This window comes from Pelmatolapia mariae, linkage group LG20, assembly GCF_036321145.2.
Source record: "Pelmatolapia mariae isolate MD_Pm_ZW linkage group LG20, Pm_UMD_F_2, whole genome shotgun sequence".
Lineage (NCBI taxonomy): Eukaryota > Metazoa > Chordata > Actinopteri > Cichliformes > Cichlidae > Pelmatolapia > Pelmatolapia mariae.
Genome location: NC_086244.1, coordinates 25,295,006 through 25,315,840, shown reverse-complemented (window position 1 = coordinate 25,315,840; position 20,835 = coordinate 25,295,006). Strand labels below are relative to the sequence as shown.

Genomic DNA, 20,835 nt, shown 5'->3' with positions numbered 1-20,835 from the left:
TTTAGTTGGACAAGCTCTGCAGGTTACACCCACACTGCCAGAATCACAGTTTATAAGATAATGTGTTTTTGTTCACGGTGCTTAGAGCTGGCCAGTGAAATGCGACGCTGTGTCTACAGTTGAGTTAAAACTGTTGTGTCATATCTCCTCATAGTGGGGCAAGAACTGCAAGTTGTCCAAAACTAACCGAGAAAGTCCAGAGAACACAACTTAGGTCATTCTTTAGCAAATCCTCTAAACTTAATTTCTTCTGTTGGTGAATTGTTGGGCATCTTGTAATTCTGCACGACTGGTAATGGCGTCACCAGGTAACGATCGATAAAAATTTGAGCATAAACAGCAGCTGCCAGGATGGTCACTCCTATGACCCGTCCATCTAATTTGCATGTCAGAGAAGAACTACTCGAGTTCATGGAGGAGCAACACACAATCTTGTCAGTAATTATATCAGCTCAAAAATCCGAAAGGACTCTCATTAACCTCGATTTGACTGGGATTATTTCACTCTAGTCTAATTGTTTGGCAGATAACAAATGAACATAGCGACCCTCTTCTTATAAACTGCTCACTATTTGCTGCCACAGAAACATGGGGAACAGCCAGCTGTGGTCTCTAAGGGATTTTTTCTCACATCATAAATACTCTTTTTTTTTTGTCCAGCTCAATTAGAAAAGAGAAACAAAGTTTCGAATGCATGGACCTCCCCGGGTTAAAGCTGCTACACAACACAACAAACATGCTGATGAACAGTTCTGAAGCTGATGTTTTGTTCTATGATGTGACCTCACCACAAAATTAAATCATTTGTTCCAAGAAATCCATGGCTACTTCAAAACAAAAACTATTCTGACCATGACAAGCTCTGGCTGCGCTCTCATTGGCTAGGCAGGTTTAGTGACCAGTTTTCCAAAGACATTTGCATTCTAGCTTTGCCAGCAGGTTCTGGTGAGCCAGCGTCGTTAAGGGTCCTCCACATGGAAACCTGCTGGTGAAGCCAGTGGGCCTACAGCTGAATGACAGGATGATCTCTGTGAGGGGGCTCCATAATGCTGACATCATTTTCGGACTTTGCCTTAGGGCTGCTTTCTGACTATAGCAGAGCCAACTGCACGAGGGGGGCTACAGCTGACAATGTCATGGCAGAGACTATGAAAGAGGGTTTGTGATTCATTACAGATGGGCTCATCAAGACTTTGTTGTGCTGGCAAACCACCAACTCCAGTTCTGACTGTCTGTGGCTCTAGGATTGTAACAACTGGCAGGTGGCAGGATTCACCTCACAAGAAATGCTAAGACCATTAATGTGTCCTGTTTTCTTAGTTAGTTTAATGAGGTAGGGGTGAGACCTTTTGGTACTTATATAGCTTTCCATGTGCTTTCCAGATAAAAGAAAAAAATAACTCACCCATTGCCCAGATCATCAATATCATCATCTTCTTCATCATCTTCATTTGGGCTCTTCCCGCCGAGGTCACTGTCGCTGAGGTAATCTCCCTTCAGGAGGGTGGGGTCGGAGTCGTCCAGGGATTCGATAAGGTGGATACGAGATGTGTGGCTGATCCTGAGGGGCACTTCTGAGTGGGCGTTACCCGTGGACGGAGCATCACCAGCTTGGAGACGAGGGCTAGCTTGACCCTGACGCCATGACAGCGGAGAGGAACGATTTGACAGACTGGAAACTGAGAAGGCAGCAGCTTCATCGCTGTCGTAGCACATAGTCCCCTCTGCACAGCTGTGGAAAGACAAAAAAAAAAAAAAGGTGATGAAAATAATTATTCACAGCTAAATTTTTAACAGACAGGAAATGAATATCTGTATTTCATTTCCTCTTCAATTTCAATCAATCTCTCCCCACCCTGTTTCCTCCTCTCTCTCAGTGGAACATCACGATTTAAAAAGCATCCACGAGCTGAGATGTGCATGTTTGCATATATGTATACATGCAAGCTATATGTGAGTTGCATGTGTTTTCACATTCCTTTGTGTTGCTCTATGCTCCACATAAATATGTGCCTACTTTATGCTGGCATATATTTGTATAAATGTGTATAAAGTGCATAAATGTCAACATAACTAAAATCACAACTGCATGCATTTCCTGTTCCAAGCCAGTGCAGCACATCGACGCTTAGTGTCTGCACTGACAGTGATGAGAATTAGCATATTAAAAGTTGCTAGCTCTCAAACTGTGTGACAGCACATGCATTTGCTTGCTACATTAAAATTAATCCTCTCTGCGTGATACAGAACAAAGCGGAACCAGCCAATAATAAAGACAGTTTTAAAACTGCTAATGTTAAACAGGCAGAAAGGAAGTGGAGCAGTGCCCACATAGATTTTCACAGGCTTTCTGTTTGTTATGTTTATTCAGTATATCAAGTAAAATATGTGTAAAGAAAACAATTTGCTTGCTCACTAATCCGCTTGTTTTATTCATATAAATGTTCCCTCCTAAGTACCCTTTATTCACCAGATATGCGACATCACGCTCACACGTGAATCTTCCATTTTTGGGATAACAGGGAATGATTCAATGTTATTACAGTGAAATAAAAATATGAATGGCAAAGGAAATGTATTCCAGCAGGGAACCATCTGCTGATTTACTCTTCATGAAGGGAGACTCCCACTGAGGGACACAGATAGGACACATAGCAGGAGACTCATGGACAGGCGGACGGAAGGGAAGCTCTCAAGGACAAAGTGTGGGGATATGGCGAACTCAACTAGAACCCAGCCCAGGAAACAGAGGAAGCACCCGTGCAATTAATCAGCGCATCATTGCTTGTCTTCTTGTGTGTATAAATGTGAGTCGTGAGTGTGCATTGGAAGGGTTTGCTTTGAAGCCAGCTTTGAGCTAATCCTGCTTCTCTCCCATATCAACCAACTCAAAGAGAGCAAAGAGGAGGTAGAAAATTACACACTAACTTACTCACAATACCGATCTTCATCTTAGAGCCTTCATGCAACCAGCACACCCCAAAACACAGCCGACAAAGTCACTAATAAGCCGCCCATCCTAACTGTTACTATTTTTTACTCTGACCTGCTTTTTTTCTTTTCCTTTGTTTTTGGTTTTGGAAACTGGTTTGTCTGCATGCAGTTTGTTCCAAATTAATACTTTTCTCAGTAATCAAAAATGATGTTGTTACTTGCATTAATGAGTTCTTCACCTGCACAATGAGCCTTTTCCCGGCATCTGTGCTACTATCAGTTACTTTCAGTTCATGTGAAGAGAGGAGAAACAACCCTAACACTGCTGACCTGTGGCTGAGCTGCACCCCTCTCAGGCTGGTCATGGTTTCCTCCAGGTTCTGTCGAAGGTCCAGAACATTCTGCACCGTCCTTTTCCTCTGGGACTCTGGGTCTGCAGGGGGTACACACACGTGAGTGATCTTAACCACAAAAAATTGTCATGCTGCAAGCTTAAAAATCTCCATGTGCATTTGAACAGGAGCTTAATGAATACAGATGCACAATAAAATATTAATTGAAACCCAATCAGTGAAGTTTTTCTATATTAGAAATGCTTGCAGTGGACCACATAGGTTAATAATCATTCAATGTTCAATTCATCCACCCAGTGGCAATATCTAGGATTGCATGTAATAATGAAAACAAAGCCAGAAAAAAAGTCTACAACTATGGACTTAAATGGTGAAACTAGAAGGACCCCCAGATAAGAGAATGCAGTGGTAATCAAGGCAGTGTAAGCAGGTTTATTTTTTCCCCAGATGGTAGTGGAGCAAAATAAATTAAATATGATGCAGACAGACAAAACAACAGGAGGCGGCCTTTAAACCCACACAGATCTACCACAATGCCCTGGTTCTTGCTTATTTCATAGTGCCTCCTTGCCCTCTACTTGTTCACTGCCAGACTAAATCAAAAGCCTTTTACACTTCAACCTATCAAGGGACATACTGACATTTGTCTCACCCCTTCCTAATATGCTATAATCTACTGAGATTAGGCCACGTGGCTTCATCCTGAGTGGTGTAGCTACACTGCTGTTTTATACGTGTGTACATGTACCGTATGTGTTTATGTGTGTGTGTGATTGCAAATAAAACTGGCTGAAAATTCTTAATATATCAATGCAGATATCCAGTATTTATGCTTAGGAATTTACTACTAATAAATTGAACCTAATTTTACTCAAAATGTGTCAAACTGCTTCCACTTTTACTCCATCTCATGTAGCCAGAAACAAAGACGCCTCACTGGCTTTGACCCCTGCTCCCTCCAACTCCCTGACATGTTTTTGTGTCGAATGAGGAGATGGTAATAAAAGTGTTATGGTGGCAAGATATGGGGCACTCAGTTCACCCCCGAGGTTCAGTTCAATAGACCATTAGAACTGACCAGCTGGCTCCTAAGCATGCACAGCAAATGAGGGATAACATCATATCAGTACATCCATGACTGTCACAGAGTTGTTCTGGCCGACCAAATATGTCATATCTACGCTTCACGTGTTCATGTTTATATATGCAGTATATATACATTTTGTTGCAATATATTTAAAGTTGCTTATATTACTGTAGTAGTAGCTTCTTTTTCAGCTGGACTGTTGCATTAAAATTTACAGCAAACGGGGCCTAGCTGTTGAAAATAGTCATACACGTATACACAGACGGACAGCAGGCACTCCTAGGAATCAGTCCAGCTGGTTAGTGAGGAGGTGACGGGGTGGAGAGGTCATGCTAATGAGTGAGGGGGGCTAATTATTAACTGCCACTCTCAACAACAGCTGCAGAATGAACACATACATTTGTACGTTGCGTCTTGTCACGTGCAAACACACTGAGACACAGTGAGAAAAACTTAAAAGTCAGAGCAGATTTATGAAGCTGGATTGATTTTTCTTTTTCCTATACAGGATGGCCGCATAGACAATTGATTGGAAGGGCCCTGGGGACAGGCAGCTCAATGTGGAGTTGATGAAGTCATTGAGATGCAAACCTTTGCGGCTCACATTCACATACACACACCGACACACTGGGAATGTTTAATCACAAAAAGAATAATCACAAAAATAGTACGGCTTTGTTATGTGGGAGGCACTCGATTGAAAGGTGTGAGGAAATCCGAGCCGTAAGAAGACACTTTTCATCCTTAAAATGTTCGTTTTAGGTAATGCAGTCATACAAAAGGTTTAGCAGGAACAAAGAACCCTTAATACATGCAAACAAAAGTCTGAAAGGCTCACGTGTGCGCGCACACACACACAGACACAAACACACAACTGCAGGCTTTAATTGGGCGATTTTAATTACCTTAAATGGGAGCTTTGTTTAACATTGGCGTCAAATTGATTGGATACGGTCTGTGTTATCGTGTGTATGTGTGAGTGTGTGCGCACGTGTGTGTGTGTGCGCGTGTGTGTGTGACTTCCTGTCCTGCCTCTGCCCTGGCCTCGGTGGTCCCAGCTGGCGTGTGGGGGGGATGTAGAGGCAGTAGCGTTAAGGGAATTAGGGATGCAAATATCCCTGTCAGGGCTGGCTGCTCCCCAGGGGTGCAGATGAGTTACACTGATTTGGTTTAAACTGAGTGTGTGCGGATCCACCTGCCTCTTCTCGACACACTCGTGAACACGCTCCTGCTCTGAAGAGCCAGCCGAGGCACCTTTCATAATGGCCCACTCAGACGCTTGAAATGAGAGTCAGCAAGTTTGAGCGAGACTGTTATTGTAAGTGCACACACAGGGCAATATCTCCATCTTAATGTGACTCTGCTCTCAGTCAGAGCCCACAAAACAAACTGACAGAAAGACAGACTTCAAAGCAGCTTTGGTACGAAGGAGGAAAGTGAGCAGGCGTTTTATTTTTGGAAGCCATACTCTGCCTACTGCACCACAACAAGAGGACAGATGGTAAGGCAACACAAATGTACAACGATACGCAAAAAACCCCCACTGCCCCCTTTTTTTGTTTTTTTTGTCCCGTTGAGTGTGGTCAGGTCACAAGCTTGTTAAAATTAATTTCTGCCCTTTGATTTGTCAGATTTGTTCAGGAGCCACGTTCCTGACCCTTAAAAGCAGCAAAGCCAGATGTTTACACGGTCCTCAGGGCTTCAAGTGGTTTGGATGGAGACTGCTTTCAGCTGCACACAAATATTCAGTGGGTCTGTAGAGCAGTGTACGTAGGACTGACTCAAAATGAATCGCAGTGCCTGTCTTTGGTTCTAATGATAGAGACTGACACTCAGTGCAACAGTGACTCATTTATGGGTTTTCTTTAATAGATTTATAACCGCAGTGGAGGATGAGGAATGAGCTGGTGGGTGAATCCATTTCAACTTTTTTGTCTTTTTGATTATATTTTATGAAAAATCACAAAGATGAAAAAAAAAATGTCACTAGCTTGAAAAGAAGAGCAGGAGGTAGGAGTGCCGCAGGATGTGATTATTTGATGGGTAGCAGATGCAGTGAGTGAGAAAAGTGAGAAAAAAACTGCTGTCCACTTGGTTTTCTCTCTTGAGTGACTTGACTCCCCTCTCCATTAGAAACAAACAAACTCCCCATAGATACACTAATGGCTCAGTCCTTGCAGGAGTGCTCTGCTATTTTCTGTGTATGCGCCCGTGTATGTGTGTGAGTGTGTTTGTGTGGCAACATCCCATCCTTCTTTGAAAGTGTGCTTCTGTGTAGTGGCTGTAAAATGAGGGTTCATGTATCTGCCGGCACAAGAGTGTGAGAGTGAGTGTGTGTGTGTCTTCACCAGTGAAGGGATTCACTTTTGCGGAATATGAAAGAAGGTTTGAGTAATGACTACCATTTCTATTCTTTCCTCTTTCCCTCCAGAGTTCATCTGTCTCTGTCCTGTGCACGTGTGTGCACATATGTTATAGCCACTATAACCTTCCTCAGGCCACAAAACGCTTGTCCCGTGATATATTGGTGTGGTTGAGCGTCACTGGTTTTACACTATAAAATATCTGTACTTACAGCAATGTGTGTACTTCCAGTGGTGGCTTTATGCCTATTTGTGTGCTGCAAAGACAATCATTATAGCATTCCTGACAAGTGACATGCAGAAATCCGACAAACAGGATGCAAATAAAACCTGTGAAATTTTTTCTCTCTCTCTTTTTTTTTAGATTTAGGGCATGCTTGCAAAACATGTGAAACAGGTGTGTAAGAACTTTTCAATCTAATGAGACGGTCATTTATTTTGTATTTTGTTTCCCCTCCTGTTTATTTTTTAGTGAGCTCCGACTCCATTCAGCCTAACGTTACAGCCCTCGGCTGACCCTAGACGGTTTGCAAAACAGGAAGCATTACAACATTCAGCCATTCCTGCACATCTGGACAGGACGGACAAACACATGCTAAATCACCCAAATGTGCTTTCATGCATTCACACACACACACACACACACACACACACACACACACACACACACACACACACACACACACACACACACACACACACACACACACACACACAGGCATTTATCTGCTTCACCGGGATGTTGCAACAGGATATTAGAGTCCTTGAAGATCAAGTCTGATATGTGACATGAATGGTTAATGAGCTTGTCAAATCTCAATGTGGTATCTGTGCGTACAAAATTTGAGCAGCTTTCTGACTCAAATGTTGTAACTGATGCACCACAGTAGAACAAGTGTGTCAGTACACATTTGTGTAAGGAACGAGGAAAATCCTGAGAGTTAGTCAGCAGTAGTTCAATAAGCTGACTGAGAAATCCACTTAAAAAAAGTCAGAAATCCATAAGCAGGTGAAGCCTCCATAAGAAGGGCGGAGAGGATGATTAAAACACACGCCTGCAACGGCAGAAAAGTTTGGACATGACGGCTGAAAATCCACGGATTCTATGTTAAACCCTCCAAACTTCTGTCTTCTATCCTGTCCACCAAAACCTGGCTCTCTTAATGTTGACCCAAACACACAAACACACTTGGCATATTTTCTTAACCACTGCACTATCTGCTTAAAAAGTCACCACCCTATCCGCTTAGAGAGGAAGATGAGGAAGCTGTAAGCAACTTCAGAGAAGTTTTCGTTCTCAGAAAAGAAGGCCGAGACTTTGCCAAGGTGGCACAGAGAGAACATCTCACTTCTGATTAAAGTTTAAAACACAAAGAGCGAAGGACAGCATGTGTATTCCTCTGTGCTGAGCTGCACTGGATGGGAGTAAACATGTCTGACTTGCTCTGAGTGTGTGAGGTGCTTTAAAAGTGAAGTAGAAACACACACCTCACATATAAACACACACAGTGTTCAGATGATGCTAAAAAAATCAGCACCTGGAGAACTACAATCATCTAGGTCGATGTGTGAATTTGTGTGTGAAGCATAAAAGAAGCCAAATCTAGAACTTATCTTAGCAGGATCTCTTGAGCTTTTGCTTTTATGTCGCACACATTCAAGCAAGCACCCAACAACATATTTATGCACATGCTAAATAATCTAGGCAGCGTGCCAGGGCGGGCCATAATGCATGGCAGTGTTTGGGTGGATTTCTGTTTGACAGAGTTGTTTCCTGTTAAACTTTATTTTTACAGTGTGCTTAAAGCCAGCTGCTGCACATGTGACACAGACAGTCAGCACTCTGTGTGCAGTCCCCCGCATGGTTAATGAGGCGATCGCTGAAACAGTAGAACAGATGACATGTAAGTATCTCCAATAAAATGTTCCAAAAAGCAACACATGAAGTGCACACATGCACACATGGACGCAAATCAAATGATGTCTTGAAGCAAACGAAAGCCAAATAAACCCCAGAGATGGAGGACGGTGACCTCAGTTTGTATAATACTGCAAAATATCCAACAACTGACAAACTTTGTATTCCTCAGCTCTAACTGCATGTATTTACAGGACATTTGGGGCTTCAAGCTTTTTTTCTTCGCTCTCCCACCCAGTTTTTCTTTTATATTCCCAGCTCTGTTTGTGCTGAGACCGTACAAAATTCAATTTCCAGTTCAAGCCTGTCAATGTCCAAACTCCCAGAGGAATCGGAGATCTATAAATCTAGACTAGATTTTTTGAATTTTACCATACCTAGGTGTTAGAAGTGCTAAAGTGTTTAAAAACTAACCAACTAATGATTTATGGTTAGTTTGACATGAACTTTGACATATTCAGCTAAACAAATATAGTGGAGGTGTTCCCCTTGTTAGTTTTGCTTTAGCCTAGATTACTCACTGGTGCAAGCTAAATGCAATACTGTCGCAACACTCTGCGTGTCTGTGTGTGTGTGTGTGTGTGTGTGTGCGCGCGCGCAACTGACACTACTTCCTTAAAGCAGCTAGAACATGCCAGGAGCTGTGACAGGAACAATGGGCACTTTTATCTGAGACTTTTCACAAGAGGAAAACATAAACAGAATAAAAATAGATGAGTACTAAGTATTTCTCATCACAAGGCAAACTGCATTAACTCTTCCTTTGTCTTTATCTTCTGCTCTCTGTCTTTCCCTCACACACACACAAATGAAAGAATTCTATATTTTATAAGATCAGTTAAAAAAAAAACCTAAAACATTTGGATGTTTTTGCCAGTGTTCGAACAGAAACTCATATTAGGTCAATTAAGGGTTAGCACAAGTGCTCCAATTTGATCAATAAACACTTAAATCTTTAAAACACCAATACAAATCAAACAAAATACAACCCTGCCACTGTCAGCATGGTACATTACAAATGATATAATGGCATCACTACAATAACTTACTTGTTTTTAAGTGATAGGCAGTGTGTCTGTGTGTTGTTGTGCAACAGCAAATGAGACAAAAACAAAGTGAGTACTAATATGATTTAGAGGAGGATGGCAGGAAGCAGACAGCACTAATGCAATGGCTCCTGCATTAAGTCTTTAGACACTGACCACAGAGCACTGTAAACACACGCACACACCAAATGAGAATAAATGCATAATCATATAAGAACCTATATGCAGAAACATCCCTTTCCTCTGTGAATACTCCCTGTCACATTAAAAAGATGTCCTCTGTCCTCCTGCTGAAACACTGGTACCAGAAATATCCTCTCTGCTGTCTGACTTGTGACAGAACACTGCTGCCCGTCAACTCGCATCAGAGTTGAAAAAGAGGAGGAGAAAGCGAGAGATTTGGAGAGATGCTTTATTCCTCACTTTCCTTGGGCATTTGTGTTTGTTTGGCTCGTTGCCACCTCCTCAACGGGAGGACTACTGCCCTAAATCCTTCAGTCAGCAAAGCCCGGGGTGTAACCAGCCGATCCGACCGCACCCGCATGACATTAAAGACTCAGCATTGCCATCACAATGGAGGAACTTATTATGAAAAATACCCTGCCGCAGCCAAACGGATGAATACGGCAGAGTATAGACAGGAGAGCGTATCAGAGAATATGCATGTGTGAGCATGTACAAGCTTTGCTCTGACATTTTTTCCTGCAGCGCTTTTAAGTTCTCTTGAAGGCTTGTGTGCTCGTTTGGGTTTGTGTGTCTTCCATTTCAGGCTTTGTCGACTTCTCTGTAGGGTTTATTGTTCCTCAGACAGCTGATGAGCACACAAAGAGGAACCATCAACCACACAAACTTGCCCACACACACATACACAAGAGAATGCCAAACTAAAATTACAATCGCACTAGTAGTTAAGGCCGCATTAATGAGCATCCATGTGTCACCGAGTCACGTTAAGTTCCCTTCTGCTGAGTCTTCGTGCTCGGCCAAAATCAAGACCACACAGCATCTTCAATCTTCTAACCTACATTTATATTCCCTATCCCATCCGAAAAGTAAAACTCCCCCAAATGCCCAAATCTCTAACCAAACAGATGCCCTGAGGGCTTTAATCTTTAATTCATTTTAGTCTTTATAGCTGGTCTTTTCTAGGGTGATAGATCTGCGATTAGTGGAACGGGGTTGAATCTTCTCATTATCTTTATGCGAGGTTTAATCCGGATGCTTGGTTCTTGTCTTAGGCTGGATTCTCTGTGGCTGTGCCTACCCCATGCTGGGAAAGGCCACTGCTTTAGGGGGCTTACCCTCTCACACACACCTCATTATGGGTGCTGGATGGGACCGGGAGGTGTCATTAGTGGCAGACATCTGAGGTTCAGTGCGTTGGATTACTCTGGCGACCTATGCTGCTTAGTGCCGCTCAGATCGATATATTTCACTGAAAGTAATGTTTATAATTCTCAACTTGCATGTCAAACTTTCATTTTAATGCTATTAACAAGATATCATATAATACAAGCTGCATTTGGGGGGAATTAACTCTACAAGTCCAGAGCTGATGTCCGTGGACACGCAAGTCAAGTAATTCTCTAAATCCAATTAGTGTAAAGCTCTTCATCACTCAGTGGTTAAACATGTATGTCCGATTACAGAAAAACAGATAATGCAAACAGTAATCCTCACAAGATAAACATAAAAGCCAAACCTTGAAATATCCGGGATTGTTTTTTTCCTCTTTCTTTTGGTGTGTGGGAGGGGGTTTATCCCTTTCAAGCACACAGCTGATGGTCTTGGGTTACACATCCTCATTATAGTTCAATGGCATTCTTCATTATCTTTGTCTATTACTGTAGACTAATCTCAAAAGGACAGTGTCTCAGTGCATGTGGCTTGATGTCATGTAAAATGACATGCACAAGACACAAGCACATATTTTACTCCCAGTAGCTCAAAGCTAGCACATGGCTTCCATAATGACAAGGCCTTGACCAAATTAAGGTTCATTTATCAATTCGTAATATAGTACACTACAGGGATCCATCAGGCTCGTGTCTTCAGGAAGTAGAAAAGCAGAAGGTGAGACTGTATATAGGAAGAAGAGTGGATATCTGGGAATGATCCATTGAACATCCATAATCTATCTTCCTATGACAGAGCACACGGAGCAGAAACCAATTAGCCAAGCGTCCCATCGGAAATGGAGAAGTAGATACGATAAAGGATGAGCCCACAGCTGCAAGCTACAGGGCAAGTTACAATTAACCTCTCCCTAACACACATACAAACACAACACACACACACACACAGACATTTCCATGAGTATGCACACAAAGGTACCCTACATACTTGCCCATTTCAGTAATAAACCTCTGGCAGGTAAGAAGAGACCCAAAGCTACACTGCATTCAGTCATTTAAATCTCAGATAGAAATATAGGTCATCGCCTGTTACTATTAGGGTGTCTCTTTCTTTCATTTGTCTCACTCCATGAATCAAATTATACCCTTTCCATTTTTTTTTGTCGCTAATCTCTATCATTACCAGGTTTTCCTGTCATCTTCCTTTTCTCTTTTTATCTCCCTCCTCCCTACCTGGCTGCCTCAGTGTAGGTGTGGCCAGCAACATCACAACAAGGAACAAGGTCACACACAGATGATACAAACAACACACACACCATGTACAGTACATACACACACAGGGCTGCTGGGGCAAGGTCATCTATGCTGCGATTTGGGGCCGTGCTGCAGGATGCAGGCTTGTGTAGAGTGAAAGAGAGTGGAGCAAAGATAAAGGTTTGATGATGAGCAGAAAATGACTTCCTTGCATCGAGCGAGATATTACGACCTACTGCACTCCTCTTTCCTCATCTCACTCGTTCTCTGATGCTATCTGGTACTCCTAGAGGGATGGAAAGAGAATGAGCAATAGAGAAATACTCTCGTGTTTGTGTGTTTGTGTGTGTGTGTGTGTGTATGAATGAATAATGGATGATAGGTGCAGATTCAAACTCTGTTTTGACCTATTAATCACAAACTCAGTCATCATCGTCACGGCACACCCACAGCAGCAAAAACTTGGAATATACAATGTGTCCCAGCGCAATTGCTCCCACGGACAATCTGAGCACACGTGTGACCGTGCGGATGCTTGAACGCTACCTGCCCATGCCGCCACCCACTCACTTTCCCCTTACTCCTCATTCACGTTGCCCCCGGTAACAGGGGTATGGGGTGGGGGTGGATAGTGACCATCTGTCAGTGGCCCGGAGATCAATGAAACTAGAGGGGGTGAGGGGGTTGAGGGAGCGAAGGAGTGGTGCGAGGCTAAATAGGTGGCCCACTGTGACCGGAGCCTGGCTCAATATGCGGCCGTTTTATTTACAGACTGAAAAACAACACTCCCCACCAGTCCCACTCACACGGCCTTTATTAACGACTGACCGATTTTGGCAGGCCGGCAGAAAGATGCAGTTTACATACAGTGATGCAGTAGCCAATACATACGCTTGCTGGTGTTAAAATGTGCTGCTAATTTTAGAATAAGTTCCCATGCTAGCGAGGTTGTTGCAATAGAGATGTAAACATACCATTATACCTTGATCTCTGTGTAATGTAAATCTAGCACACTGTGGCAGTGGGTCAAATGAGAGGAGGAAACACTGCAGCGTATGTTGACTAATTAATCAACAACACAACAATGTCAGCCCTATGGAAATGCTTACTTCAGCTTCTTTGTAGGAGCACACACTGCTTGTACACATGCACACAGGCACAAACATACAGACACAAATGCATACGGCACAAAATTGATTTGGCACATTCGAACCAAACATGTGTAACTGTTTACAGTGTTGTCAACAGGGGGAAATTCACCACCTTCAGACCAAGGGCTGTCACTATTATATAGTGAAAAGCACTAAAATAAAACACCACAGACACACACAAATACACATACACAGTATAGTGTGCTGCAATAGAGACTGAACTCATTTAAAATTCACTGTTGATGCTGGTGCTAGAGCCAGAGCTGGAGGAAAAGGTTTGGGTGTGGAAAGGAGAGAAGAGCAGAGATATTTAGTGTGTAGAGTCACAATGCTTGACTGTTTGTTTCTGTATTTCAGTTTCCACTAAAACAGTAATTAACCTCACATCTTTGCAGCCAATTGTAAGTGAGAACAAATAACCAAAAGTAACCGAAAAACTGGGATAGACATCACAGACTCACCCAGCATTTGGCTGAAAAGCAGTTGTTCCAGGTCTCCCAAGACTGTAACCACTAACTCTGGATCCACCTTTAGAAAGCTCTTATCGTCCTCACCCTCTATCCCCTTCCTCTCTTTCTTTTCCTCCGCTGACAGAGCTGCAGGTTTTGATTTCTCCCCTAGTTTCTTGCCATTAGTTCCAGTAGTCCCAGCTCCATTGGAGTTTGCTTTGGTTGGGTGATCAGCTGGGTCTGTATCTGCATTCTGGACTGTCTCAGAGGCCTTGCTAATTGGCTTGACCTCAGCATAAGGTCCCCGTGGTTTGCCAGGTGCAGGGATTCGACTTGGCTTGCCTATATTAGAAGTCACAGAAGGGGAGCAGAAAGACTTTGGCTTCCCCTGAAAGAGAGACTGTTCTGACTTTGAAAGTGTCCGGGACAGTGGTGGTCTCCCACCACCAGCTTGACCTGCCTTACTCTGGCCCGCTTTGTTGGTCACAGTGCCAGGACGGCTTGTGTCATCATTCCACCTGGTAGACTGGTACAGGTGCAGCTTCTTCTCAGCATCAGTGAGCACAGACAAGTTGCTGAGTGAACGCTGTTTGCGAAGCCCGGACTGACTGGGGATTGGAATGGGGATAGATCCGGAGGTGGGCCGGTAGACCTTGAGCTCTGACCCAGAGGGACGCGGAGGCCCCTGGGGCAGAGCAGAGGGCTTGGCGGGTGGTTTCCTTGATGCCATGGCCTGGGATGAAGTATCCTGGCAGGGGACAGCAGCAGACCTGAGGTCCAGCTCGCTGGGCTTAGCCGTCATGCTAATGTTAGCCACATTAGCCTCCAGCATCCCTCCTGCAGAGACCCAAGCAACAGCATCAATGATACACTCTGACACAGACACAAGCGAAAAACACTGAAAGACATGGAGGAAGAAAGGGGAAGCCAAAAAAAAAAAGAAAGACAAAGACTGTCTGGTCTGCACTCCCTCTTCACTCCAGGGTCAAGACAGCCAGACTCCCCGTAGTGAGAGACTGTGGCTTCACCCCTCTATTGCAAATGATGAGTGGGTTAGTAGTGTGACAGCCTTACTCACTGCTGGTAATCCATGGATCTGCAGATCTGCATCCAGCGCCTAAATCCACTCCCTCACAGCATGTCTGCAGCTCCCGGAGCCGCACAGACGACAATAGTGCTGCCAGAATAAAGCACAGCACTGACCAGTGTCTCTCTCCGTGTCCCCCTCTGCTTCTCTCTCCCTTGCTCTGCGCTCCCTCCTGTTCGCCAGGCACGCAGCAGCCGACTGACAAGAGAAACGGTCGCAGCAGCAGCAGCGACGTCCCCCCACCTCCTTTTTTCTCTCCTCCCTCTAACTCGCCTTCACTCTCTGCCTTGCTCACTCTACCCCCGCTGCCTCATTCACCCTCCCTCTCCTTCTTCCTCCCCTTTCCATCCTTCTTTCCTTCTTGTCTCTCTCTCTCCTCCCACTCGCTGATTCACTGCCTCTCTCTCTCTCTCAAGCACACGCCGCATACGCTGTGTTATGCTGCACACCAGTGAGTGCAAACATAAGGGCTTGACGACAAATTACCAGCATTTCCCATAAACTCAGCTTTTTGCTGTTCCTGTTTTGTAATAAAAGATTTCTTTTCATGAGGGAGGGATGCTCTGAAAAAGAACGCTTAATTCTACTGTCCCCATCCATTTATATTTAGGCCCAGGTATATTTGACTCAATGTTTTTGAAGGTATTAAATAATTTTGAATCAAAATACACACACACACTGTTCCAACCCCTCAGCAATTATTCATAATCACATTAACTGCTCTATTCATCCATTCATATTTAGATTTCCTTACGTGCCCTGATCACCAGAGGCCCACCCATGATTAAGCTGATTTAAATTATCTGGGAAAAAAAGCCATGACTGCAGGATCAGCCAAGGAGAAGAGGATATGCATTTGTCAGTGCTTAATACACAACAACACAGGACACTAAACACGCTTCAATTAGTAGCTAAAAGACCCCAAATGGTCATCATATAGCTAAACGCCCCCTCCCCACCTGCCACATATTACCACACCACTCCATCGCTCTTTCCTCATTTCCCTTTATTCCTTTCCTTCTTTCCAGCATGACCCCCTCCCTGCCTTCTAGTTAAACAGACGCACACGCAATTAAGTTTTCAGGGTACAGATTCATCACATTCTAAATCCATCCGACGATACCTCAGTGGTTTAAAGCGAGCGCACATGAGCCTGCGTGGCTAAAGTGAATGGATGTTGACGTCTTTGTTTTTGTCCGTCTTCCCGTGCGTGTGTATGAGTGTGTGCGTGGGCTTTTCTCTATGAGCGTGTCACATTGATGAGACAGGCCCAGAGAAGCCGAAGCTCCGGTCCTGGGCCTTGGGTTGCTCTTGCACGTTTAGCTATGTCACTTGATCGCGGTAGACATGGCATTTCAATCAAAGAAGGACTGAGAAGAGCTTCTTCTTCCTCATCCACCTTATCATTTTATTGTTTAGCAGTTATCATCGCCATGCCTGTCACTGTTCACTTCAAACACCTGCAGAATCTATTCTCGTGATTTCTTGTAACACACAGGACTTGCTGGAGATCTGATAATACGGGAACTTGAACGGAGCCTGAGAAATAGCACCGTGATGTAATTTGTTTTAATTCCCCATTACAGGTAATAATGACAGCAGGTTATAAAATGAACTTCAAGTCCATCATAACCCATTAACAATCAATATAGCTGTTTGCCCATCATTTATTTTTGCGTTGTAATGCATCCTGTCTGAAAACTGGTTTTCAGAGTGGAGTGTTTAGGGTCTGGGCGTATTACCATTACTGTATGTCGATTTTCTGTAATATGCAGGCAGCAGTGCCTGCAGCTATGACGTTATCAGGCCTCAAACTGTTGGGAGCAGTATTCAAACAAGCAGGCCGTTTTCTGTTACATTTGCATAAATCAGTTGACACTAAACCCGAATGGAAACAAGCAACGTCCTGTTTGCACACTTTCCAAACTCAGTATTAGAGAGGTGCTTTAAATAACGGCTCGTTTTTTATCAGTAACCAAACTGGCGCCAGCCGAACCTAAAAGTGATGATGACAGGCTCTTAGTGTGCGTGCTCGCCCTTAACCTAAAAACTATTCGGCCTTGAATGTGTGTGTGTGTAATACAGTAGCTGAGTACATACAAAAATACAGACACTCTATGGATGTTTTATTGTGAAAAAGCTATAGCCATCAATTAGAGGCAGCAAACTTTAATAAAGGGCCAATGTTGAGGTGGTTATGCCACACTGAAGCCAGAGGTGCCTGGAGACAGTTATGGGGGCTCTGGGGGCAGGTAGCAGGCCAGCAGTGCGAATGAGGAATGTAATTTAAGGCTAATAGGTGCTGTACGTCAGCTCTTATACCTCCCTGATGAGGGATTAAGGTTAGTGAGTGACCACATACAAGGCAGGTCTGTGGTTTACAGATGCGTGTGGTGCAGAGATACGCGTCATTGCTCTTGAAAGCATATATATATGCACAGGTAAAGTGTTGGCAGCACACAGCCACTTGTTTGTTCCAGTGCTGGTCTCTCTGGCTCCACAGTCTAATCGCCTTAATATATGGCTGATGTAAACATGCTGTATATTCTCTCCCTCTATATCTACCTAGCCTCTCTCTATCATTACACACACACACACACACACACACACACACACACACACACACACACACACACACACAGAGCACACTGTCTGTGCACCCTGACTAACTGACCTGAGCAATCTGGCCTGACATCAAAGACACTGGCAGTTTCAGAGTGTGATGAGTGCCAGTGTTCAGCAGTAGGCTACACATTCAGCACGGAGCAGACTCGTAGTATGATACATAAGTGTGTGTGTGTGTGTGTGTGTGTGTGTGTGTGTGTGTGTGTGTGTGTGTGTGTGTGTGTGTGTGTGTGTGTGTGGGCGCGTATGTGGAGGCAGGCAGATGGGGGCTGACCACAGTGTCTGAACCCTTGGGAAACTTTTTATGACAACAGGCAAACAGTTTGATTCCAATATAAAGAGACTTTTAAGCAAAGTTAAGCAAAGGCAAGAGAGATAAGTACGAATAACGTGTGAAGAGTGAAAGGATGGTTTGAAAGCAGGGTGAAACAGAAGCAGAGAGAGAGAGGCAGATAGACACAGACAGAAGGAAACTGGCTCAGTGCTTTGCATGAATATATTTGCCCTAGCATCTCTAAACAGTTTGGAACAGATCCGCCACTATACTCTGATGGAGGAGTCATGTGAAGCAGCCAGTAGGACACGCTTACTCAGAGACACTGTGTACCACATTATATTCATGTTTACAAACTTGCACAAAATTTCCACCTTTAAAGGAAAAATACTGCAAGCAAAGAGGAAAGATCTGCAGATCTAGGTGCAACTGCATGTAACACGGACCCCTAAACTTTTAGAGGAACAGTTCCCATTCAGGCTAAGCAGATGGCATGTGTTCTCACTTCTCACCCACTCCCTGTTGTCACGCACTCCCTCTTGGTTCCTCTTGTTTTGAGTTTGTTTTCACGAGTAAAAATAAAAGTTGCTATGAAGATGAGGCATGCGACAACGGAGTGGGGAAGCGAGAAGAAAATGACGAATGAGTGTGATTGTGAATAGAAGATGCAGAAAAACGGAGCAAGTCAAAACAAGGGGAGACCCGATAGCATCAAAGAAGCCTAGTAGATGATATTAGTGGGGGAAAAGTAAAAAAAACAGTCAAGTTATAGCCCAGAAAGCAAGTCAATGAAGAAAGTGAGAAGAGGAGGAAGAGGACGGGTGAGGAAGGATCTCTGTGTGTTTGCCAGAGAAGCAAAGGAAGTCTGTAAGACAGAGAGGGGATATCCTGCTTTGCTGCCTCGCCACTCCTGCTACATTTGCTTATTTCCGCTAACACACCAACGCGTGGGGTCCACAGGACACACAGAAGAATACCAGACCATGACACACTTCTCCACAAGGGACAGCTCATACTCACACACATGCTGGTACAGCGCAAACACAATGACATGGCTATTAATGTCCTGTTTACACACAAAACACTGAAACGGCAATCTGACTGATACATACAGTGTGTGGCTTCCTAGCGGAATTGTGTGAATGAGGGAGCGAGTTTTTCACAATGACACCTCTTTAGTGGTCTTATCGAGCGCTGATGATGCACAGCATGAGTCACTGGCCTGAGCATTTGGGAAATTCAGCTATCAGTGACAATAATGTGAGTGCATCAGTCAGCTAATCCAGCGAAAACACCATTCTCTCCCAGAGTGAATGCCAGACGTTGGTCATATCTCCCGCTAAACCAACTACAAATGCAGGGAATATTTGCAGAATGTGAAAAGGGAGAATTTGTGTGTTTTAAAAGGTATAACACTTTGTAGACGCTCCCTCATAGATGCCCCAATGTTGACATTATCAGCACATTTCCCAGGAGTATCCCATAATGCTCTGCTCCTGAGTGTGGTTGCCTAGCTACAGCGTGGTGTGCAAGCAATAGTGGATCATCATGCGTATAAATGTAGCTGAAGGAAGACGAACAGTAGTATTTGCCAAAAATAAATAAATAACATTAATTTGAAACATCCTAAAGCTACAGTATGTGTTTATATGCTGGTATGTACGTGTTTTTTTGATTCCCCATGGGTTATTAATTAGATGTACTTGTGACTTCATTCCTGTGTCCATGGGCTTGTGCTCCAACATAGAGAGGTTACACGCATGAATGACTTAACTTGACTCCCTGGGCTAGGAGTCACCCCACAGGTCAAGAAGCATCTTGCGTATGCACTCATTCACCCGTTCCTCAATTCACTCTTCTTCCTCCATTCTCTCCTCCTTCATCTCCTGCTCTGTAATGCAGCTGTGCATTATTGTGTTCCCTCTTCATTGTGAGGAAATGACCCTGGGAGGAGAGAAATGGAGCAAAAACGGGAGCAGACAACAGGAGGTGGCTACTCTGACATAAACTGAAGACTGGGTTGTTTTTCTGGATTTTAAAAATATTGGAAATATCACTTGACTGAATGCGACCAGTTATTTTGTTGCTATTGGCAACGATAACTCAAAACACATGCCTTTGACCTGCAGTGGCCCTCAGGGATCAGTCCTTGGCTTCTTATCTGCTGACCTCTACATGCTTCCACTTGGCCATATCTTTTAAAAACCCTAACTCCATATAACCTGTTGCTACTGATTCTGAGTCAAGCTCTTGGGCACATTTCATTGAGACCATTTCTGATGAGGTTTTAGTGAACAGTAGACGGGTCTATTGAAGGTCCTATGCCAGGTCTTTGCTCGATTCCTATTTTTAAAGGAAATGATTTTCATATCCTGTTCATCTAGGACAGATGATGGTCATTTTGATTTTTTGAAGATGCAGCATTGCATCATGTATTAACTGACTATTACAAGTTTTACCAGTCATGTAATAGCAAGAAAAAAACAACAACATTTTATTATTTTATCATCTTAAAATCACAACCAGACTTAAGTCCTCTTTGACAAAATGGTTTATCTCTGGTAAAACTGAATATTGTAATAGATGGCATCCTTAAAAGACAGTTCACACTTCTCCTTAAAAAGCGTGAGCTCAAAAACCAAAAGGACAAGCCATATTACTGTAGTTCTTATGTCTCTACATTTGTTGCCCTAAGCCAATAAATTCATTTTAAGATTTTTATGACTTACTTACAAAACCATACATGGAGCTTTCCCTAATTATATTAATGCTATGCTAAAGCAATTTAACACTTTAAGACCTCTTAGATCAATGGGAACTGTATGGTAGTGGTGCTTAGTGTGAAGTCAAAACAAGGAGAAGTGGCATTTAGTCTTCAGCATAGTGTCTTAAACCAACTGCCTATTGGTCAAAAATGTTGCACAACAACTACTCCAAGA

The 20,835-nt window shown here is 43.5% G+C and overlaps 1 protein-coding gene across 7 annotated transcripts in view; it reads right to left on the bottom strand.

Moving 5' to 3' along the window:
* LOC134617968 (neuron navigator 1-like) overlaps positions 1 to 20,835 on the bottom strand; it is an 81,304-nt gene that overhangs the window by 48,394 nt on the left and 12,075 nt on the right. For 5 of the 7 annotated variants that reach the window (XM_063463071.1, XM_063463073.1, XM_063463075.1 and 2 more), the window contains 3 exons: positions 13,923 to 14,747; positions 3,265 to 3,367; positions 1,406 to 1,732 (listed from right to left, as the gene is read on the bottom strand). In XM_063463071.1, coding sequence (XP_063319141.1) covers positions 1,406 to 1,732; positions 3,265 to 3,367; positions 13,923 to 14,747 — 1,255 coding nt within the window. Of the gene's footprint in view, positions 1 to 1,405; positions 1,733 to 3,264; positions 3,368 to 13,922; positions 14,748 to 14,984; positions 15,180 to 20,835 lie in introns of those variants that run through there. The other 2 variants (XM_063463077.1, XM_063463076.1) reach the window with 2 other exon arrangements.